Source organism: Labrus mixtus, chromosome 22, assembly GCF_963584025.1.
Source record: "Labrus mixtus chromosome 22, fLabMix1.1, whole genome shotgun sequence".
NCBI classification, from domain to species: domain Eukaryota; kingdom Metazoa; phylum Chordata; class Actinopteri; order Labriformes; family Labridae; genus Labrus; species Labrus mixtus.
Genome location: NC_083633.1, coordinates 10,029,903 through 10,054,625, shown reverse-complemented (window position 1 = coordinate 10,054,625; position 24,723 = coordinate 10,029,903). Strand labels below are relative to the sequence as shown.

At 40.9% G+C, this 24,723-nt stretch overlaps 1 protein-coding gene across 1 annotated transcript; it reads left to right on the top strand.

The window, feature by feature from the left end:
• The first annotated feature begins 527 nt into the window (after positions 1 to 527).
• Positions 528 to 23,764, top strand: nampt1 (nicotinamide phosphoribosyltransferase 1). Its single transcript, XM_061029328.1, has 11 exons — positions 528 to 687; positions 6,934 to 7,090; positions 9,691 to 9,794; positions 11,417 to 11,545; positions 15,472 to 15,630; positions 16,281 to 16,417; positions 19,391 to 19,616; positions 19,699 to 19,818; positions 19,935 to 20,075; positions 20,221 to 20,355; positions 20,513 to 23,764. Exons 1-11 carry the CDS (start codon positions 634 to 636, stop codon positions 20,624 to 20,626), a joined length of 1,476 nt encoding a protein of 491 aa, XP_060885311.1. The 5' UTR covers positions 528 to 633; the 3' UTR covers positions 20,627 to 23,764.
• Positions 23,765 to 24,723: the final 959 nt, after the last annotated feature.

Below are 24,723 nucleotides of genomic sequence, written 5' to 3'. Positions count from 1 at the left end.
ATGTACTCATGACTTTGGATCATTTATACAAGTTAATTTGCTAGGGTGAATAATATCTTAATTAACAAGTTTACAAAGTATATAGTTGAAAATAGTTAAACTGGGACACAACATCTCCTTTGACTAACACAAAATAGTGTTATAAGTTCCGTGCAAAAATTAGAAAAATCTTTAACATCCTTTAAAAATTTATATATTTTGGGGAAACATCATAAGTCAAGCCAAAGCAGGGTTCTGGTCCAGCCTTGCTAATTAAGAAAGAGATAAAAATAATGTTAAGAGTGAATTTTCTTTATGAAAAGCAGAAATGCATTTACCCCATAGACTGTTAATAGAGTCAATAGATTTGGTGTAAGTGTCTCGCATTAATTTTTGTGTGGTACATCTTCGTTAGTATAGACAAGCTTTGGTTGAATCGGATTTGCGTGCCGAATAGAGTCGAATACAGCCGAAGGAGGGAGTCCGTACATTTTTTTTGTGACGTCAGTCCCCCCGCCCCTTATCCCGCCCGGTTCTCCCCGCACGTCCTTCCCCCCTGCCCAGCTACACTACAGGCTGGAGCCCCGGCAGCACGGCGCGCAACACAACACTCTGACAGCTGCCTGCGACTGACTCAAAACCCAAGAGGGAAAGATGGAGCACAGAGAAGCCGACTGCAACATAATGTTAATGACCGACTCGTACAAGGTACCGTACTCTTGGTGGTTTCATGTAGAGAGAGGGAGGCCGGGTGGAGGGAGCGGCTGATGGGTGAAAAATTGATAAAGTCAAGGTGGTTTCATCATCAGTCCCAAGGCCATCACTGTGCTCTCTGTGGCCGGTTTCCGTCGCTTCAAGGCGGGCCGAATGGGCAGGAGGAAGGGGAGGAGAGGGGCTGGTGCAGCAGTGATGGGGTAACAAAATGAGAAGCATCCTTCTTTCTTAGCTTTGTCTAAAACCGCTGGTTCTTAGGGAGCCAGTTCCCCACCGGCTTTGCGAGTCACAGTGGTATCAAGCTAGCTGTGTAAGCTAACATGCTAGCTCACTTGGAGCGCAGAAGGAAGACAGTAGGGATTGATCACTGATACATAATAAAAGCTAATATTAGCCGCTAGCTAGCAGGTGCTGTGTGGATTGGACCGGTAACCTGCACATGGGCAAGTCTCATTGAAAAGCCCAGCAGGTCATAATGTTAGCCAGCATGGAGTTAGCCACAGTCTGTGCAATGCGTCACTTTCGGGAAATCAAAAGTGAAAGTTAAAAAGAGACACTTAATATGACTAATTTGAGTATGTCATTTAAATTACATTTTAATTTTTCGGTTGTTAATGTTATTGCAAATATGCTACATTTAAAGACTGATCGATAACAATGTAAACAGAGAACAAATGTACCTTTTTAACAAAGCCTTCTGCATGTGCTTTTAGTTTCGTTAGTTGCTTAGTTGATTAAATTTGTTTTTATTTCTATTTTTTTCTTCCTGTAGCACTTTGAGATTTTTTTTTGCAAAAATGTAAAGTGCGTTACAACTTAAATGAATTATTATTATTATTATTATTATTATTATGTAGGAAGAAATGCATGAGTGAATGCACGTTGAAAATGGTTGCCATGCTTGTTGCCATGTACAGCAGTCATGTGAAAACATTGAACATACAGTCTGCAGGACAGGAGAGAGAGAGAGATGATCCAGGGGAGGGAGTGAGAGGCATCAGCAGAGTTTAGTTTAGTCTTTTTAAAATGTAAAATTGGACTTGTGCAACAAAAATGTATGCCTGCCTATATGTGCAAAGTAATAGTCTAAATGAATATGTATCTCTAAAACATAATAACAGGAACCAATCAAAACATGTTTTTACAGTGTGTTGATACCATTATAATACCTGTGTGAACTACTGGTATGTCTCTGATATTTTTTCTAGGTTTTGTTTATTCACCATGTTTATTAGAGTAGATGTAATAATTCAAACAGTCTAAATGTTTTCCAGAAGGTGTAGAGTACCGCTTTATTCCTCTGATATGCCTCATACCGCACAAGTAGCCTATCAGTTTTGTGTCTATTTCTTATCTCTCTTCAGTTCTCAGCCAGGCTGTGAGAACGGCTGAGATTATGATGAAAGGTCGTTTGACGTCAGGTGTATCAGACTGTAAAACAGATGTTTTGTGATGTAAAGCAGCAACTAAGGCTCAGAAAATTGTTGTAGCTTTTGCCTCGAATCTCCTTACAGTTATATAGCATAAACGTCTTAATTCAGTTTCGTGAACCGGTTCTTACTCCCCTGATTGGTCGTTTCTGTAGTTTAAAAAAAAACGGTTTTCATTTTTGACTTGATGTTTTGGTTTCATTTTGATGCCACGTATTTCTAGTTTCTTTGAGAAGTTGAAGGTCAGATTGGAAGAGTTCAGACTCAGAGTGTATTTGTTTAAGGTTCTGCACACTGTGTTGATCTGAAACAGTCAATATTGTGTGTGTCATTGTTTTCATGCACCACTGCTTAGTCCTGAGCCGTTGTGTAGAGAAGTGATTAAGGAAAACAGACGTAACTGCTAGCTAAGGTGTCATGGACTGAAATAAAACCTCTCAGTAAGAGGTGCCTGATTTATTACATAAGTGTCATTGCTGTTGTAGCAGAAGTCATAGCCTTGGTTTTGTTAGTTTTTCCTGGCTCAAAATGAGGAGATGATGCTACTTTTACAACCTCGTACATTTAGAGGTGTGCTGTGCAGACTGGCTCAACACTTTATAAGTAACATGAGGAATTACAATAATTGTAAAGGCTAATTGAAAAACAATTCAGAACTAACGTGTTATACAAATAAATGTGCCCAGATCAAAATGAAAATCAGTACAACATAAAAGCTAATTTGTTGATATCTACAGTTAAAGGTGAAAGACGTTGAATATTAAACCTGGGGGGTCTTTCTTGGGTTCCTCAACATGGACATTTTCAGCATCACTGGACAACACTGCCATTCTTGTATTCTGGTTTATTTTTATGCACCAAATTTCATTTGTCAAAAATGTTGACGTATTCTCCCTTTATTTTTGTAAAGGCAAATTCTTTCATGTAAATAAGAAATATCTGGTTCTTCCTGCATGGACGTCACTTTTCACACTCAAGCAGATTTAACATGTTATCATTCACATTGAGTCTGATGATGAACACGGGAGACACAGATGTTTTTACTGCACTTACTGTACATTCTTTGCATCTCCACTTTAGACATATTGCTGTCTGTTTATTATCAACGTTTTTTGTTTTTTTTATGGTACTTCTACAATACGTCAGCATGTAGAAGCTTTTTAATCACACACCACAAAGCTGTAATCAAGACAGGATGGCGCTGAATTTAACATAAATATTATTTATAAGAATTATAGTGTGACGGTGCCACAGACAGAGAGCGTATGCACAAAGTGTCATTTTTAGGCTTTGCCAGAGAGGTAAAGCATGTTCTGCATTCCTAAATCTATTGTCATTTCCATTTGAATCAGCCAGTTAAATTACCATAAAGAAACTAAACATGAAGAAATCAGACATTCATCTAGAAAAGTTGAGCTTTCAAAATGTTCAGATGTTAAAAAATGCCAATTAGCCTAGTGGTTAGTGGTTAGTGCACATACGAAGGCTGAAGTTCTCCAAGCGTGCGGCCCGGGTTCAAATCCTTTCCCGCATGTCATTCCCCACTCTCTCTCTCTCTCTCTCTCTCTCCCTGATTTCCTGCTTTCCACTGTCCTGTCTCTAAAATGAAGACATAAAAAGCCCGGTAATAAATCTTAAAAAAAAAAAAAAAAGAGCTGTATCTGTGTTTACATTGTGTCTCAGTACGCCTGAAACTAGGCAACCGTGCATTAGTCTTGTCTGTTCAGGCCAGTGTGATAATCAAGAGAAAAGCAAGCAGTGTGCCTGTCTGATCTACTTCGTTGGTAGGACACAAAACTACGCTGCACCTGAAGGCCTTTTCGTCTGTTTAACTGAAAAGAGAAGTGTAGCCAAGCTTGCCTATTATCTGGAAACACACACACACACACACACACACACACACACACACACACACACACACACACACACACACACACACACACACACACACACACACACATGCTTGGGTGTAGTGCTGGCCCTAGGGGTCAGTAAGATTTGACTATATTAAAGGGTGGAGGTGCACATTGTATCCTTGTTTATTTGCATTTTAACCAAAACAATGATTTCAAGGATGCAACAACACTCAGTTGAGCTTCAGCGTGTAGTTTGTGTTCTCTGTCAGTTTGTCGATACGACTCAGTCCTTTCATATCACTGTTATTTTTTAGAAGTGGTCTTTACTTTGAATTTAATATATGTTTATAATTGGTTTAAAGTGTAATAATATTATTATAGATAATCAGTGATAATTATTATCCTCAGATGATATTAAAATAGGTCTCACTTGTGTGCCGTGACATCTGATACAGGTTTTGTGATTATTGTTTTTTTTTTTTTAAACTTTGTTTGTGTATACATCGATGTGTTTGTTTGCCAGCGAGTGTTTGCACACACGTGGTCAGGCCTAGTGTCATGTTGTGTGTCTTGACTCTATTTTGAGTCCCAGAAAGCTCATGGGAAAGGACAGAGACAGGGGGTCAAAGACACTGAGTAGTTCATTGACATTTATCTCCTCTCTGAAGTGAATGGCGGTGAGGAAGCCGGAGTGTTTACACCTGTGACTCTAATGTAACCTCAATGTGTTTATATTACGTAGGTGAGAAATCATATGTGTTACAAGGTTTGTTGACTCCTAAACCAACCCTTGACTTACTTTCTTCCTCTTTTTATGGGAAAGTCCCACCTTTATTTCTCACAGATTGGATATTGAAAGTACGGTGAATTAGAAAATGATTGAGTGAAACGTAGATGCTCCCATCATGTTGTCAACCTTATTTTTGAAAAAATAGACCTTCGATGCCCCAGTGTACTCGGCTGAGAACCCTCGACTCATTTGGGATTTAATTGACGGCCAGATGTCTTCAGATGACTCTGAATCTTTCCCTTGGTGCATGTTTGTGCAGTCCTTCTAAAAACGGTTTATCCTTCCTGTGTGAGACATGCCTGGACAAGTCTCAAACTTGTCTTGTCTTTTATTCAAACTGTCATTATTTCTCTTATCATGCAGTTGACAGTAAAGGTGAAGATTAGCCAAAGCACACACATTCAAGATAGAAAAATAAATTAAAGAATGTGCATGGGTGGGAAAACTCTGACATTTTCAGACTTTCTTATTTCTCTTGTTCAACTGGACTGTTCGCTATCATCACAGAGTAATGGCAGAGCTCCTTAAACGTTTAGCTGTGTGACCCTGAATCTGAACTTTGTCGCTTCAAAAGACAGCCACTGAATTCCTCCACAGTACAGAGTATGAAAATTTGATTTGCTGCCCTGTTAAATGTTTTCTTCATCTCAGAAACTGCCTCGACAACATCCCACAAATGAAATATTTGATCTGACGTTTTGGGGGCTTCATTTTGAGTTGGCATTTCTCAGTGTTACAACATACTGTATATATTCAAGGTTTTATCAGGATTGTTAGTCAAGTATTTCACATTGTGAAATGTTAAAAAGCTACTATCTGTTTTATAATATATATGTCAAGATTGGCATGTCTCGTGCATCCTCAGTGAAACAACTTGTACTTGTACCTTATGAGTGAAACATGCATTTTATAATCTGCCTGATCAGGCAATTGAATGTGGCTCATTTGGACAGAGAGAGCTTGTTTCCTTTAATACCCTGAGGTAAAGAACAGTCCAGAGAGAGCAAACGATGAGCATGAATTTTCTCATTAATCATGCTGCTTAAAGTTGTGTGTGTGTGTGTGTGTGTGTGTGTGTGTTTGTTTTTTGGGTCCGGGGCCATAAAAGCATGGGCGCACTGCCAGCACTATCACTCTTGGCCCGAGGTTAAAACATATAAAAGATACTATCACAGATTATGTTCAGATTTTAGGAGGTATACATTCAGGCATCCCCAAAGGGAGTCTGGTAATGAGTCGGCCTTTATTGTGAATATTTCCAATTTAATGACATGTACTTTTACTTTGAGGGTCGTACGCTGATTTCAAACCCATATGACGACTGGAAGATACCCAGAAGGCAGCTTTCTCAACCACTTTATAATAAAATGTGCAACATCGTCCACCAGTGTCAGATCATTTTAGCACAGGTCATTGTTTGCTAAACTGTGATGCTGCAGACTGTTTAAAGGTCACATATTATAATCCTTTTAAACAAGTTTAAAACAAGTCTCAGAGCTCCCCAAAACATGTCTTGGAAGTTTTTTGTTATAAATCTACTCTCATCCTGTATTGTATCATGCCTACAGACCCTTCCATTTCAGCCCTGCTCAGAACAGGCTGTTTCTGTGTGTGTGTGTAGCTTTAAATGTAAGCTGGGTCTGACCATGCCCTTTCTTGGACGGCTTGGTTTTTTTTTGCTTTGTGCCCAAGTGTTTACAGTGGAAAGGTGCACTCAGAGGGCAGAACAAACACCTAGCTGTGCGGGTGTCACCCACCTGGGGGAGGGGTTACTTCCCTTTATGATGTCACAAACGGCCTATTTGAGCGCACATTTTCTTAAGGGAGGCAGGCAAAAGAAGGAGAGGATGGATTTTTGTCATAGTTTTGGGGGTTTGTAGACAGATTAGGACACATATTATTGTCGTAAAAACATGGTAGTGTATTTTGCATAATATGTGACCTTTAAAGAGTCATCAAAGGTTTTAAAATCACACCAAGAATAGTTCAAAAAAATTGGCTGATACAATTAATCTGTGTTTAGTCCTATATTGGCCACTTAATAAAGCCTAAAAAAATATTGGTTGTCCTGTGGGAACTATAATGTTTGTGCTTTATTTCAAATTGTACCTCAGTTTTCTTGCTGTAAATGGCCATTCTGATTTGCCCTGCTCTGTCTCTGCAGGTAACACATTACAAACAGTACCCCCCCAACACGAGTAAAGTGTACTCCTACTTTGAGTGCCGTGAGACGAGGACAGACCCGAGCAAAAACAGAAAGGTCAAATATGACAAAACCGTCTTCTACGGCCTGCAGTACATCCTCCAGAAATACCTTAAAGGTAAGTGTGTACTCAGATTTCACCTCCGCTGCACTAAAAGGCCGCTTTGTTGTGTGTTGTCAATTCAAATAAAAGCGCCCTCGAGCACAACCCGGCTTTTCAGTCACAAACACTGCCCGATTCAACGACTCTGCAGCTTTCCAGGTTTGCGGCCTTCTAAAGCCACCTTTATTAATGATTCTCCAGAGTGTTTGTGTAAAGACAAATGTGTTTCCAGTCAATTTAACACATTAGATAAGGGTAACATTCCAATATTAGGATTACATAACCCAAGCATGGATTTACAATATTCTACTGTTGTCCAGTTTGCAATCAGGGCACATACCAAAAGCCTTTTGTGATGCATTATGGGTCCCTCTTGGAGCATTTTAGCGTTTTACTCCCTCCAGCACAAGGTGTGATTGGTGCTGGGTCGGCTGCAGAAAAGCGTGCCTCTAGCTACTCTAGATTCAGTGCATTGCTCAAGGGCACTTCAAGCAGGGCAGGTGCTCGCTGTCGTTGTCTGCAGCAACAGCCTGGTTACAATGTGCCTCACAGTGATTAGACTGTACAGAGCGTAACAAAAAGCCAGCAAAGTTTCATCTATACAATACATTCTTTGCTCTCATTAACTTCAGTTTTGTAAAAGTGGATGTTAAAGCTAGTTATGGTGATCCTGAGGGGCATGAGAGAGTGCAAGAGAGACCGAAAAAAGAAGGGAGTGGAAAGAAAGAAACAGAAAGCATCTCCCTCCTGTCTCTTAAAAGGATTTCATGGTGCGGTAGCAGAGGTGCGGGGGAGAACACAGAGAGAGAGAGAGAGAGAAGACAAAAGCACAGCTGCTCTTTCACCGTGTGCGTGAGAAAGGCCAGCTGCCTGCATAGAGCGCCCCTCGGAGCCCAGTGATTAGGCCGAGCATTAGAGATGCATCCCTGATCCTTCAACTTGTGAAACCAAAAGTGTGCAACATGATTCTTCTGGACCGAGTCACGATTCATTTGAATTGGATTCCTGCTGCAGGCAGCAACAAACATATTCAAAAAGTCTCCCAACAAAGTGTTGTGAAGAAAACACATTCAGTCGGCTGGATTGTGATACATTTGGGGAAATTACTTCTCTAGGAAAAACTTTGATGAGAAAGTTGGTAGTACCTTAGTGTCTCGCTTAGCTCAGCACAAAGACTAGAAACAGGTAAAATCCAACTTGGCTTTTACTAACATCTGCAAAGCTCAAAACTTTACCTTTAATGTCTTATTTGATTTAAGCATAATGATAGCGTTAAAGCAATTTCAATTCCCAAGTTTAGTGTCATTGGGGGTAGTTGAGGTGGCAAGAAAGTCACTGCGCCACACAATTAATAGTCAGGCACTCATCTACTTCAGTAAATCAATCTTTATCTGTATAGCGACAATTCAAAACAAATGTTATCTCAAGGCACGTTACAAAAAGAGCAGGTGTGGACCTTACTCTTGGTTATATTATTTACACAGAGACCCAACATTAATCCATCATGAGCACAGCACTAAGCAACATGCAGCAAAGTAACAGATGCTTAAGAAACGTCCTTCAAACGGGCAGAGACCTCGAGCAGAGCCAGACTCATGTTGGACAGCCATCTGCCACCACTCTTAGGGTCTTAAGAAGTGGAATGGAGGGAGATTTAAAGCAACAATGCCTGTGATAACGGTCAAAGTCAGTGTAGTATTAGCAGTAACAACAATGTATGATCACAGATTGACCAGTCTAATGTTGACATAAGCAACTGTAATGTCAATACAGCGTCAGGGAGGACTCAGGACTGGTGGTGTTAGTGACAGCAGCAGCTTTTAAATTCACATTAACATTTATAATAATGATAAGAGACGTAAGACTTGTATTAATAATTGTAGCAGTTGGAGTTAGGCGGGTCCACAGCAGCAGCAAAAATCCAGAGGAAGCTATGAGACAAGGGAGCTCAGGAACTCCAGGGAAAATATATGGTTAGTGACTTAAATGGGACATGAAGAGAGGGAGAGAGAGAGAGAGAGGGAGAGAGAGAGAGAGAGAGAGAGAGGGAGAGAGGGAGAGAGAGAGAGGGAGAGAGGGAGAGGGAGAGAGGGAGAGGGAGAGAGAGAGAGGGAGGGAGAGAGAGAGAGAGAGAGAGAGAGAGAGAGAGAGAGAAGGAAGTTTAAGTGGGCCAGGTTCAATGACAGTGTAAGCCGGTCCATCCCTAACTACAGTATATGCTTGTATATCTATGCTTTACACATGCTTTTCCCCCATTCCTAGTCTATGTGCTAAGCTAACTGGCTACTCATAGAAGTTTCATATTTACTGTACAGCTATGACAGTGGTATTTCCACCTATGACGGTGGCCCATTTCTGAGAAAGTGCAACTCTTTCTTTGGTCTATGAACTTGAATGTGACGAAAACAAAATATGTTGCTGTGTGATTGTTAGAACAAAGACTCCTTGTCAGTGTGCATGGTTTGCTTCTGATTCAGTTACACGATATGCACTGTAACATTTCCTGCACATTACCTTTACTGGTTTGTTTCCTTCTCTAGCATCTGTCTTTGGACCTTGTTGTGCATCTGCTCTGCCATTACCCTCTTTGATCCCTCATTTCTTTACCTCTCCAGGAAAGGTGGTGACTCCAGAGAAGATCCAGGAGGCGAAGGAGGTATACAGAGAACACTTCCAGGATGACGTTTTCAACGAGAAGGGATGGAATTATATCTTGGAGGTAATGTTTTAAGAAAATTGAAAGTTAAACTGTTGTTTATATTCAATGAGGGCGTCTTTAGAGGTAATGCTTTATTGAGAAAGAAGCTGGAATGTAGAAGCAGTGATACAGGTGTACACACACACACAGGTGCCAGAACACTTAAATGTTTGCACATGAAACATTCTGAAGGCGTTTTCTCTCTAATCGGAGAGGCTCTGAATCAGACGTGCACACACACACACACACACTGAGGACATACAGTGAGTTCCTGAAGAACACAAAAGGTTTTTGTAACAATTTTTGATCATTAAAACGGAAAGGCCTTTGGGCAACATTCTGCAGTTGCAAAGTAGGGCCAAAAATAACCCAAAATCAAGGTTTGTGATGGTGTGTTGCTCTCTAAAAGCTGTGAAGGGGTGTAACAATAAGATATAGTCCCGATATTTCTTGTCAAGATGAAAACTGCCTCGTGATATCAGTGCGTAGACGCAGAGCAGCAGCCATCATGAAAGAGTCTGATGTTGAACTGGAAATGACTATAGAAGATTCCGCCACCACTTTTAAGTCATTTGTGTGGCAGGCAGCATTTTGGGTACCCGCTGGAAACAGAGTAATAGAAAAGACACAAACAAGATATAAGCAGTGACGGTCATTACAAGACGATTAATAATCAAAACGTTTCAAAATGGACCTGCTTTGTTTTGTATTTTGTGACTTTCAGTCGTATCAATGAATATTTTTCTAGTTGAAGTTTTTGTCATGGCAGTTAAAAATAGTGATGAGGGGCGCCCGTAGCTTAGTGGTTAGTGCACACCCTATGTACAGAGGCTGAAGCCCTCAATGGCGGGCAGCCCGGGTTCAAATCCGACCTGTGGCTCCTTTTCAAAAACTCTCTGACTCTATCCACTGTTCTGTCTCTAAATAAAGGTTTAATAAGTCAAAATGAACCCAATATCGTTACTCGCCTCATCAGAGGAGTGTATCGTCACACCCCTGTTGATGTGTTATGAAAGCCTGAACAGCAAAAAAAAGATAATTGGCAGTTTATTTGTTTGTGTTATTCTCCATGAAATGAGTGAAAGGCGATCCGAGTAAAACTGTCAAATGGAACATCTAGAAGTCATTTTATCTTTCATAGAAAATGTCTGTATAATGTTCCTTGTTATTACTGTAGGAGGGACATTTTTCAGCACCTTGGAGAGAGCACAGCGCTGTTTTTCCCTTCATCATTTTTAACCTCATTCCTTCATCAGCTCTTACTAGCCTTGTTTTCTGCAAAGCACACTATATTTTTAAGCTGATCATCTATAAGCCGGTACGCACAAGCTTACAAATGTTGCTCACCTTAAGCAGTGGTACTGTATCAAACACAAAATAATGGAGAATGTACTTAAGACCTGATTTGAAAGATGAGATTTCTCTGGTCTCACTGCCTCTCTCGGTTGCACGTGTTAAGCACAAACCTGAAGGTCGAATCTCATCCGAAGCTGTATTGCTTCCAAATATGTGTCCTATGTCTGCATTCTAAGGTCATCTCTTTCAAGTTAAAAAAAAAATGCTACCCCTCTATAAAAGCACTGTGTAAATCTGGATCTGGGTTGGTGTAACTGTGCATGCACTTTTGCTTTTTGTGTTTACAGAAATACAACGGACACCTGCCTATTGAAATCAAGGCGGTGCCGGAGGGGAGTGTCATCCCTCGAGGCAATGTTTTGTTCACAGTGGAGAGCACGGACCCTGAATGCTATTGGCTCACCAACTGGGTGGAGGTAAATTTTTGTTTTTTTTGTCCTCTGGGTCCAGCGTGGACAGGGGTGGTGGGGGGGGGCAGGGAGGGACAATTCCTGCTGGTGGATACATGACACAAGTGTATTGTTCAGTTAGACTGTGTCGGACAGGGAGTGGTCTAAAAGATGTGGTTGTGTGCATCGTGGTCGTGTAGGGTTTTGGAGCTGAAACAGTCCTTTTGATCTTAATTTCATGAACACATTTTAAATCCCTTTAACAGCACTCGTCTTCAGCTCTAGATAAGGTTCACCAAAAGTCGACCCTTTTGAACAGTTAGCTTTAATGGATTATTGATTACAAGACTAAATATATCATTAACATTTATTCTCTTTTTAATTGGCCACTTGGCAGCCGTCCTGCTCACACCTCTTATACCTCTCCTTAAATCGTACTGAATTACATTCTTGTCATGGCTTATTACTCGATGGCTGCTCAGCGAGGAGCTGTAACTGCAGCACAGTCATTCATACAGCTTGAATGAAAAGTAGAAATGGAGAGTAAGGTGCTGGGGGGAGAAAAAAAAGACAGTGTTGAGTGTTTTTTAGTTGACAGGATAAATGAAGCCCTAAATCAAGTGCTTGCCCTGAGCAATGTTCAGTTCCCCAAGAGCACCACATCTTTGTAATGGCTCTGAAAACTGAGAAGAATGTATGTCAAGTGTATTTACTTTTTTAATTTCATTGACTCTAAGGCTGTGTCAGACAGTCATGGACAGCAGGTTCACTTGTAATGAATTCAGTCTTTTTTTTACAGTAGCTGGTGTTGTAGCTGTTGTAGGTACGGTAGTTAATACTATGCTGCTGTTTATATTCCTGATGAATAGCTTTCAGTGTTAGGTTGACATATTGCCCAGGGAGCTCAGATATAAATTAGCTTTTATAGCAAACTCTAGCTAAACACATCTGTTGTCCATGACTCCTGTCAAATAAACCAATAAACTAGACTAAGCTGTCCATGGATAACACATCTGTTTCCATACACTGTATAGAGCTTAGCTTAGCTTAGCACAAAGGGAAATGTCTAGCCTGGCTCTGTTCTATTTAGATCTCCGTTTCCTAGCCATCTTGCTTCTTCTCTGCTTGTTAGCATCTAGCAGCAGTCTTTAATGATAGACATAGACATAGACATAGGCCTCTTGTTTGACAAAAATACAAAGCTGCCTCATACCTGAACTACAGTATGTTAACCATCAGCAGGGAGCGGCTGCACTGGTTGGAAACAAAATAATTTAATTTTTTTTTGGAATATTAAACGAAATGACTGTACTGCTCCCATGATTTCCAAACTGAGTTTAAAGGTTTGTATAGCTAGTTTTTAAAAATCTTCTTCATGAAGCATGATGTTCATTTTGAAACGAAAGAGAGGATAAAGCAGGATTTTTGTTGGGATGTGGCCTTCCTTTTGATTGACGAGTCACAGATCAAGGCAACCTGTCAAGCAGGATTGAAGGGCGTAGCACTGCATCCCCCCCCCCCCCGGTCAGAATATGGTCAGCTCTGACATAAAACTAGATGAAGACAGAATGCTTGAACAGTGCTCTCCGCAAACCAATGAATGACAACATGATGGCTACACCCATATTTCATAAAGAGCCTTTCACAACCAGCACAATAACTTTGAGAGGCTTTTCACCTGATCCTCAACATGAAAGCACTGTGTGTGTGTGTGTGTGTGTGTGTGTGTGTGTGTCCGTGTCCCCCTCCGAGATAAGGAACATGTAATATACTTAATGCCCCGTGAACAGACTGTCCGCTATGACTCGGCAGAACTAAATTCATTTACCGCGAGCATTACCTCCGCTCTGTGTGTCTTCCTTTCTCCAAAGTGCTCTCGGTTGACTCATCCTCTCTCAGCCTCTCTTTCTCCACGTCGGCTCGCTCCATGAATATCATGATTTGTTAGGAAGTTGTTTTTTTAATTTTTTTTTTATACCTCAAGTGTTCAAGCAGGTTTGGCAAATAAGAGTGTTTTCTGAACAAATCTCTGCCAATTAGGTCTCTACAACTCTCTCTCTATACTCCACTATGATGCTAAATATGCTGAGAAAGAGGGTTTGGACACAGCCAAGAGCCGAGTTATTACTCTCACACACACTGTCCTGATAAATTTAGATACACAACACTTACACACACACACGCATACACACGCTTGGTCAGTCTCTACCACTGATAAAAATACACACACACACACACACACACACACACACACACACACACACACAGAGTCACTCTTCATGGGTGATGTAAAATTAGCCTGCTGTCCTTGGGCTTGTTTCCGTCTTCCCAAATGCTCTTGTTCTTCGTTTTCTTGCTTCCACTGTTCAGCTTTTTTTTTCCTCACCCAGTCTTAACATCCTTTCCTTTTTTTTTTTTTATCACGTTATATCTTTCTTCCTCTTTCTTTCTCCACCTTCATTGTCATCCCCGCTCTCCTTCCATGACCTCCCTCCATTTTGTTCTGGAACGCTGACCGGGAAGATATGTTGGCACGCGTGTGCATGAGAGTGTGTGCAAACATTCCTTGCTGAGTGTTTTTTTTTTTTTTTTTACCGTACTGTTGCCCCAATAGACCATAATTAATCACAGACCTTATTTGCTGTATATGTTACTTCTATAAATGTCTGAATAAATTAAACATGGGGGATTTTATTTTTTGATAAAGACAAATAGTGTTCTTCAGATATAATAATTCCTCCTATGGAGAAATCCCACTCAGCCTACAACTTAAAGCATGTTAATCTTAATCAAATCTTATCGCAGTGTTATATTTCTCATTCCATTAGAGATACTTAATGAAAAGGTCGACATGCAGATAAGGCAGAGGGCACATGGCTCGTGAGTGGCTGTGTCTGTCAGGACAGGAGCCGCGCTCTGGCAGTCACATGAGACCATATTATGCTTTAGATTATGATTAGTCTGAGGAGGCATGTGACTCTGCTCAGGGTCATAAGTGAAGAGGCACGCTGCATAGTATTAGCAGACAAAGTCAAAAGAGGAAACCTTAACAGGAAGTTAACAAAGATGTGTTTCTTTTCCCCCTCCTTTCAAGAAAAGAAAAAAGAACACAGTGGGGGGGAGGGGGGAAATAAAAAAAATACATCCTGTTGTTTTGAATATTTGTCGTTCTTGTGTTCTTTATCTGCTGCTGATGAAGTTTGACATACAAGTGTACCTGACTTTCATTCTTCTTTTTCACATCTCTTTGTGTGTGTTGTGAAATGTTTCAAATCTTCTCGCTGGCTGCAGAACAAGTCCAGCAGCTACGCGTACAAATAAAGTAACCTGAACTACACCTGACCCTGAACACAGCATGTAGTTACAACAAATCACCCGTAGATAACATAGTCGTTGGCACATTTGATTTGAACTTGCATTAAATGGGGATAAAAGGCAGGATTGATTATGTAATCCATCGTGATTATTATTGAATTTGACAGACACTTCTATCAGTGTTTTCCTACGTACGGTATGGATTAATGTACAGAGGCATTAGCTTACGGAGCTTCACACACACGTCTGAAATACTAGTCCTGGTCAAATGTGTGTATTCAAAAGGTGATTGTGAGCACGGATAAGCCACTTGTTTTCATTTTGAAATGTGTGACTCTAGTCCAGAGTTGACATGAGGCATGGAGGAATGTATTTTTCCCAGAGTTTGTCTTGTGTGAATAAGCAGTCCTCTTTTATCCCCTGAGCCTGTTAGTTTGGGCTCCTTGTACCAGTCGAATTCTGGGACAACAAGGTTGTGTGTTCAGTGCTGAAAAACAATTTTGCTGCAAGAAAATGATTTTAAACAGACTTAAATTGCTGTTACAACTGGATTTTATTCATTGGTGCATGTGTGAAACGGCACAAATATCTAGGGAACTGGACTGATGTGAACTGTCCTTCCTTCCTTCCTCCGTCAGACCATCCTGGTTCAGATCTGGTACCCCATCACTGTGGCGACCAACTCCAGAGAACAGAAGAAGATCCTCGCTAAGTACCTGCAGGAGACCTCTGGGAACCTCGAGGGCCTGGAGTATAAACTACATGACTTTGGCTACAGAGGCGTCTCCTCACAGGAGGTATTCTAATCATACTCAACCACGCCTTACTGTATGCAATGAGGTGGTAAATGTGATGAATACATGAAGGTACAGTCTAGCCTTTTGCTGAACTTTCAACACTTTAAAATAGTCTTCATTGGGAAATGACGTTTTAAAAGCTCAGTAAGATTTTTATCCATCATGCTTTAAGGACTGGTACAATTAGTTTGAACAACATAGTTTGGGTGCTGATGGCCTAACGGTTAGGTCACACCCCAAGTACAGAGGCTATAGTCCTCAAAGCGGGCAGCCCAGGTTCAGGTCTGACCTACAGCAACTTTCCCACAGGTTATATAGGACAATATCCACTGTCTTATATAAATAAAAACCCAAAACAACATAGTCCCAGCTCAAGGTCCACACTGGTGTGCTCTGTAGCTTTTCACCCTATCTCCCAGTGTATTACGGGACTGTGAAAGCTTTTTCTAGAGCTTTAATATTTAAGATAGGATGGGCTAATAATTTAAAATGCCAATAATAAAAGGTACGGTAAATAAAAAGAAAATGGAATTAAAAATAAACTTATAATAGAATGCCTTGCCCTGCAACTGTTTTTGGGATGAGCTTATTGTTCATTCATGATACAATAATAAAATATAAATCAACCAATCATTGTCCACTGTTTGCAGACTGCGGGCATCGGGGCCTCTGCCCATCTGGTCAACTTCAAGGGCACAGACACAGTCGCTGGCATCGGTGTCATTAAGAAGTACTACGGCACCAAGGACCCCGTTCCAGGCTTCTCAGTGCCCGCTGCAGAGCACAGGTAATCTACACCCACGCTCTTTTTTCTATCCATAGAAATATGTATAAATGTATCCTTTATTTAAGCAGGAGAAAAAGATCATTGAGATTTAAAAAAAGCACCATTACGGCAGCAACAGGTATAACCACGACAGTGCTTTTTTAAAAATCCTGTGCAATACGACTTTGCTACAGAATACATAACGACAGACTGAGCGCTTACATAATGTAAAAACGGGCTCAACTGGCCCACAACTCAGTGAGGTCCATGCAGGGTATCCGCGCGCTCGCTCGTTCTCTCTCTCTCTCGTCATGTTATGTGTTCTGTATCCAAATCGTACTGTACAGGTTTTTGAAAACCTTGTTCTTTTTTTGGAGTCAAAAGGCCTAAGAGGAGGTGATTCTGTTAATACCTGTTCCTGCTGTGACAGTGCTTCACTTCAGCACCAGGCGCTGTCTGCTGTCTGCTGTCTTCTGTCTGCTCTCTGTTCCGTGTGTTTGTCTCTTGTCACTTATTGTTCCAGCGTTGTTGTTAAGAAACTGATCAAATAAGTAAAAGTCACAGGCAGGCAAGTTTTTGACTGCTGATTCACAAACAAATTTGCTTTATAAATTATAAAAGGGGGGGTGATAATAATGAGCCACCTTGCTTCTCTGCAGTGGAAATTCATTCACCACAACAGTCCTATTCCTGAATTCTTCTGACTGATGTAGGTCAGAAGGTAGGAAGGAAGTCGACCTAAAATAGATTTGTAAATAAAAATACACCTGTGTTTAAGTCTACACATGGACAAAGAAGATATACATATATACTGTATTTATGGCTCTGCATATATTTATATTGATATATATATATTTGGGCTTTCAGAATTAACTACTTAAATGTCACTAATTAAGTTCTTAAATTAATGCATTGATCTGTTTGAATCACATGCTGTTTTATGACTTTGTTTTAGGATAGAATCAGCAGTTTCTCTTTAGGCACAGTGATGGAAAAGAACAACACTTCTGCATCTTTGAATGTCTCATTTCACTTAAAAAAAGAGACGGCTCATTCAAAAGTAAATATTCACCTCATGACATCAAACATTTCCCTTCTTTATCGTTCCTTTGAGCTGTTTTCATTTTGTTTTTGATCCGTGATGAGTTTCTTCTTCCGTGGTCAAGTTAATGTCGTAACCTTCAATCTACCAGAAGGTCTTAACTTTATTTCAAAATAAAAGCACACGGCAAGTAAACTAATCTCAGCTTAAGACGGTACAAACTTTCAAAACAAAAGCCCAACAATTATTATTCTCAGATAAAAAAATGTAATCGTTTGACAGCCTGAGAGTACATATATGAAGCCTTTATCTGTCAGCTGTAGAGGCTTTCCCCTCTTTTCCAGAGGCCTGATTGTCACTGTGATGTAGGGCAGTAGTTCACCATCCACTTTAATAATGACCGCAGCAATTAAGTATGAGTGGGGTCTGCCAACATGTTCAACACTTCTTTTAACACACATGCAAGGTGAAGAGAAACCTTTGAGGATAACATTTTGCCTCTGGAGGTCGCTGAATTCCTGTGTAAATTGTTAATTATCAGCATGCGATCGTAATCCACAGGGGCCCACTGCTCGTCAGTGTATTAACTAAGACACTTACTTTTTTTATTCACAAGCAACAACGAAAAAGTTCATTTTTAAAAAGTTGGTTATCTGCCAAATATGTCAATGGAGAGAATTTATCGGCCAGAGAGAGAATGAACTCATCATTTGGCTGAGGTTGGTGTTAATTTGCTCCCCCCCGCCGTTTGAAGTGTGGTCTCCCTCAAACTAATTATGTCTGTGTCATCTTTTTGAACAGGGGTGTGATTGGCTGTAGGTAAAGGCTGTGATAGCCAGCTGCCCTGACACACATGTGCCTCACATGTCTCTGCTGTTGTTTTATGGCCCTGATCCATGTAGCCTACACACACATTTCCCCTCCCTCTCTTGTTGCTCTCCTGCACACACAGGCACTTCTTCCTAGCCACCAGGGCAGTTACTGCTGCTCCAGCGCACCCTTCTTCCCTGCACCAGTGCATTGTGGGATGGTGGCAGTAGTTGTCATGGTAACCGTTACGCAATACATCCAGCAATACACCCCCCACCCCCCCTGTTAAAAAATTGGTTTCTACCTCAGAGGGAGGAGCCACAGTGAAATTCCACTTTGGTTTTAATGTAGAGGGAAAGGGGTGGGTGGTAGAGCAAAGTTGTGTCACCTTCAGAGCTCTTAAGTGTAAAACTTGGAGTGCCCTCTAGTGTGTAATGAAAACGTTGAATATTAAAGGGAATGCAAAACAATGGAGACAAGTGTGCTATTCAAATATTTCTTTCAAGGACTAGTTTGTAACTAAGCGCCAGGAAGCTGAGGTTCAGTCTGTATCCTGTTTACGGGTTTCACTTTTTTTTGTATCCGAGAGGCAAAGAAAGCAAAAAGAAAAATGGCTCAGATTTGACTTGATAAAATTGGTTAAATTGTTTCCTTTTTTTTTTGCAGTTGGTTTGAACGTTGTTTTGAACTCCTCTTATACAGTAGAAACAAATAATGTCTGTTAACTACCAAATAAATCTAAGATGCACCTCTACATCCTGGTTAGCACTGCCCTCTTCTGGTTCATCTGTTGCATTGTAATAAGATGAATGTCTCGTCACAGTCCTTCCTCTCCATATTTCTCACCTATTATTAAACGTCCGTCATGTTTAATGTTTCTTCTACTCCCATTTTTTGTTCTCAACGTTTCCCCCACAGCTCCACAGTTTCTTGCTGTTAAAAACTCATTTTCCTTTTTTTGGGGTTTTGAGTAAATGTTGGGAAGTGGTCTGCATACCTTTTTTATTGGGTTCATTTGTGTTGTAAAGTCACAAATCAACCAACCATGGGAGTTAATCTCAATATGCTGATGTTTTTTGGTCAACCTTATCAAATGTTTGTAGGGTAACAAAATACTGATTTCGCTGCCATTCTCTCTGAAGTACCATCACAGCGTGGGGGAAGGACCATGAAAAAGACGCCTTTGAGCACATCATCAAGCAGTTCCCCAGCGTGCCTGTGTCCATAGTCAGCGACAGCTACGACATCTACAACGCCTGTGAGAAGATCTGGGGAGAGGACCTGCGGGGGCTGATAGAGAAACGCAGTGCAGACGCCCCGCTGGTTGTTCGACCAGACTCTGGGAACCCGCTCGATACAGTTTTGAAGGTATGCGGCATAGTTTTCTTTTATCAATCTTGGTCTTAAAAAACAATCCAAAGCACTAACTTTTCCTTTTTTCTTGCTTCAGGTTTTGGAGATCTTGGGTAAGAAATTTATTCCAAAGGAGAACTCAAAAGGATTCAAGGTCCTCCCTCCTTACATCAGAGTCATTCAAGGAGACGGAGTAGATATCAACACACTGCAAGAGGTATGCAAGGACGCTATTTGTTACGGCGCTGCACCAAGAGAGAGAACTCTGCCATGACAACTGATGGGAACAAGTTCTGTTGCAAAGTTTTTGACTCAGTGTGGTTTACTTCTCAGATTGTGGAAGGCATGAAGGAACACAAGTGGTCCATTGAGAACATTGCCTTTGGGTCCGGAGGGGCTCTGCTGCAGAAACTGACCAGAGACCTGCTCAACTGCTCCTTCAAATGCAGTTACGTGGTGACTAACGGCCTTGGGGTGAGTACCAGCACATGTGAATGTAGTAACTCTTGACTGTCTACTCGAGTTTCCTTCTCTTTTTTTTCCTGATCTGATTGACTCTGAGGGTGTGAGCGTTGAACGTGTCCATGTGATCATGTTTTTTTCTGTGTGGTGGAAAAAGGTAAATGTCTTCAAGGACCCAGTGGCGGACCCCAACAAGAGGTCAAAGAAAGGTCGCCTGTCTCTGCACCGGACACAGGGCGGAGACTTTGTCACCCTAGAAGAAGGGAAGGGTGACCTGGAGGAGTATGGCGTGGTGAGTCCAATGCCCACATATAACCCACAGACACTTTTGTGCACATAAAAGAACTAGGTTGATGACAACAGAAATGCCCTTTTTCTCACTTTTGCATTTTCTCACTTCTTCTTTCTGTCTTCCTCCTGGTTATTTGTCCTCCCTCCTACAACTGCAGGACCTGTTGCACACAGTCTTTCAGAACGGGAAGATGGTGAAGATGTACACATTCGATGATGTCAGAGACAATGCCAAGCTCAAGGAGAGTGAGCTTGATGAGCTGCAGCACTGAACGCAGCACTACTGAACCCCCCAACTTTTCACCCTAACCCCCCCCAAATACCCCCCCTCCACCTTCTTCATTTCACCTTTTGGCCTCTGACGTCACCTCCGGAAAACGGTGGTAATGTGCACTGCTAATACAACCCACTCCCAAAGCCTGAGAGCCCCACTACCCCCCACAAAAAAAAAAAATGTTCCCTAAGAAAACCTAAGATCTACCTTAATATTCACAGAACTTACCTTCACAATTTAAAAAAAAAGAAAAACCTGCTCTGGGTCTCTAACAGAGTCGGGAATTTGGAATCAACACACACCTGAGGAGGGGAAAAAAAGCGTAAGTCAGGAAATTACAGATGAGTTAGAGGGAGAGAAGAAACCATTATGATGACTTCTTCAACCTCCGCCCCAAAAACAAACAAAAAAGAAAATCAGCATGTTGCACTGATCGGCCTAGACATGTTGAAAAGTGAGACTGCGATTGGCTATCGGGGGCGATGTGTTAGCAGACTTTTTCATGCTGACACAGAAGCAAATCAGAAGATTGTAGATTTTTCTTCTCCTTTTTCTTTTTTTTTAAATAAGCTCCGAGCGCAACGAGCCCACAGTAAGTCCGAGTGAGGACGATCATGGCTGAGAGAGATATCCAATTATGAAGCCACGCCCACACCAGTGACCGTGCCCCGTGTATTGTGTACAGAACTGTTTAGAAAAGAATTACATGTCTGAATCTACTTAGCTTTGTCTTTTATGTGAAGGATGATGATAATGGTAGTATATAATGATGCACCAATAACATTGACCCAAAAACTGTTAATGTGTTGCTTCATAAACATGTAAACTATATTTCTGGGTGATTATGGAGTTCACCCCCTTTGCTTGCTCTTTAGCCGAAGTTATTCATCATGTACTACCTGAATATTTTCTACTCTTACTCTGCCAAATCGATTGTTATTGGTGCATCTCTTAAGGTTTATTAATGATCTACTTGCCATTATGTTGCCCAAAGAGTATCCCCATAATGACAGCCCAATCCAGCCCAGTCATTACATAAAGATATACCTTCTTTTTTTTTTTTACACGTGTAAATTATAATTATGATGATAGGTTAATTATAAGGAGATAATTTCCTATTAACAATTTGATATTCTAAATAATCCCAACATGTTAACAAGATGACATGTTTAAATTCCAGTGAAAAGTTTTGGATTAAGCCCTCATGGTGGTGAATGCTCTGAAAACCAATCTTTGGGTTAAAAAAAAAAAAAAAAAACCTACATTGAAATTGTCTTCACAGGACTGAAGATGATCTAACTATGTGTTTATGAAAGATTAAATATGTGGCTCCCAGGCAGACATGAATTTGTTAAATGTTGGTTCTGATGTGCAGGAATGATTGAAAGTGTGTGTGGTTGTGTAGCGTGTGTGTGTGTGTGCGTGTGTACTGATAATTTCTTCCTCTGAAGGATCGTCTCGTATCCCTTTATGCAAATGAACTTGTTGATCGAGGGAATAATCAACAACACTCTTCCATTTACTTTGCCGGCGTTTTATTTTGAAAGGAGACGCAGCGTTGTGACATACAAGTGAGTGAAAGTATCCAAGAGGCAGAAAAGTGAGACTCTGTCGCCCTCGATATCACTGCCCTAAAGAGGGAAAAGCCGGGTGTGTTGTTTGGATTTGTTGCCGAGATATAAGTGAAGTCTTGCTTCAGAGTGCCACTCCCCTTTTGCATTTGTGTTTAGTCACATGGTTGAGTAGTCTATGGGTTGAGTTGGCCCTTTTCAGAGTGAAGGGGTTTGATTGGAGCAAGGGGCTAGTGACATCACAGGTTAAAAAAAAAAGTTTGTTTATACTGAAAAGCAAAATATGTGTGTTCCTCCTACTTAGGGTTTTGGCACATAATAGACACACTGCCAGTGTAGAACCACATACAACTCAAAAAGATTCCAACATGTTATTTCTGTCTACACTAGTAGCTACACTGTTGGATTGATTTTTATAAACCTATATAATAAATCTAAAAGTAGTTTGAGACCAAATGCCTGAAAAACTGATGACATTCCTATCAGGCTCAATTGCAATTTTGTGGGTTTCTATCATGCCACATTTTGCTCACATTAGCACATAGCTCCAGGTGTAGCATCAAAAGGCTGCTAGCATAGCAGTAGACTGCCTTTAAAATCTTTGTTACATGCTTTTTTTTGGCCCCCTGGTGCTTTTAAATTCATGGCTTCACACATTTTCAACAGGGAGCTCACTAACGATAACAAAACCTGCTAACTGTTAGCAGCCTCAGTGGATCTGTTAGAGCTTCCGTGACCTTTCCATTTGACCCTGCTAGATTTCTGCGATTTTTAGGGAAGACCTTGAAGAAACCTGTGATGTCACTTACTCCAGTTTCCCTTCTCTGGCTCCGACTTAGCTGCTCCTACACAGACAAAGCTGGTAAACGACACATGCAAAAAGAAAACAACACTTCTTTAGTTTTCCGTCTGTCTGCACTCCTCTCTGTTATGACCTGTCACATTACTTGTTGTCCAGCTTTTCTGGAGCAACAACACAGTTCAGTGTTCGTTTTGTTTTATTGCTCAAATTCAGAGGTGCATTCATTTCACTATTTCGATACTGTCTCAGTTCTTACCTCAAACTTCATTTTGTATGACCAAGGGTGGGGAAAAAAATGCCCGAATTATTGCAGTAAATATCCTTATTTACAATGTGGCCATACTGCCTTCTCACTTGTACATACAACAACTAGTTTGACTGAAAGCAGAGCGGGCAGGTTAGGGAGACCACCACAAAAGATGATATTATTATTTTTGTCGGAACAACGGTTTTTTTTCTACCAACAGAAGAATATCCAAAACAGCTCGTGTGAATTGGACGTGTGTGACTGTTTTTGTGACTGTCAAGCTTTTAGCTTCTGTTTGCGCATGAGTGTGAATGTGTGTGTGTGTGACCGCCTTGTGTATAATGGATGAAAAAGTGTTTGTGGATACTTTATTTTCTTTATGTTGTTGTTGTTTTACTTGTATGTATATGTTGGTTGTCCCAAATCCTCTCCCAACACAACTGATATTTTAACAAACATAACTTGCTATATTGTCAACAATACATTGATTAAAGATGCCACCCTGTCAATTTGAAATTGTTGATTTTTTTATTAATATATATTTATTTAATTTTGTCTGGCCTCTGTGTGGAGCTGATTTAGACTGTAACTTTACCTGTTAAATATTAACCAACTTAGTTTGATTTCCTATAGCAGTGGTTGCAAAAAAAATGTTCTCACACTGGGCAATCTGTACTGTGCCTAAGCACGCTTTAACCCCCTAAAGTCCAGTTTGTTTGACTAGTGTGAGTGCTCTGTTCTGTGCTCAATGGGGTACACTTCCATGGCCCTGGCACGGATGGAAGAGGTGAGCTTCAGCACGGTGCAGTTTCTCATGCACGAGCGGGTAAAAACGGGTACACAAAGTGGGCATGAAGTATCATCGATCCCTGCATCCACATCGACAAATCCTGGAGTGTTTTGGCTGTTAGCTGACTAAAATAAATCAAAAATGATCCACAAAGTCAGATACACTGAGCCCCCCTGAAGAGTCTCACAAGATTTTGAAGTGATACATTGCTGTGAAAAATGTACATCAATTTGAATTGTTTTCACTGATAAAATCCAAACAAAATACACTTTCCATTGGTGTTCCAGTCACACAACTTCTGGAAATCTGCCAGTTTGATCTTTACTAAAGACATGTTTAAGAGCTCCAAAGTATGGGGCGCTGGTGGTGCAGTGGTTAGTGTGCGCGCCCCATGTACGGAGGCTATAGTCCTCCAAGTGGGCGGCCCAGGTTTCAAATCCGAATCTCCGCTCTCTCTCTCTCTCTCTCCCTGATTTCCAGCTCTATCCACTCCAATAAAGGCACAACAAAGCCCAAAAATACATCTTAAAAACAAGAACTGCAAAGTAAAACTCTAAGGGGGGTAAGGTAACATGTTATTTCATCAGCCTGTGATTTCATGTTCCATGGGAAGAGGTAGATGAATTGGTCAAGAGTTATGCAAACAAAAAGCATTTTCCTGAAAGGATCTGTCTAATCAGGGCCT

Bases quoted from the DNA above. Each gene is read 5' to 3' on its own strand.
- nampt1 (XM_061029328.1), top strand. From the start codon at position 634: ATGGAGCACAGAGAAGCCGACTGCAACATAATGTTAATGACCGACTCG. The intron at 7,091-9,690 runs GTAAGTGTGTAC...TTACCTCTCCAG, and splicing joins CCTCCAGAAATACCTTAAAG to GAAAGGTGGTGACTCCAGAG. The intron at 11,546-15,471 runs GTAAATTTTTGT...TTCCTCCGTCAG, and splicing joins GGCTCACCAACTGGGTGGAG to ACCATCCTGGTTCAGATCTG.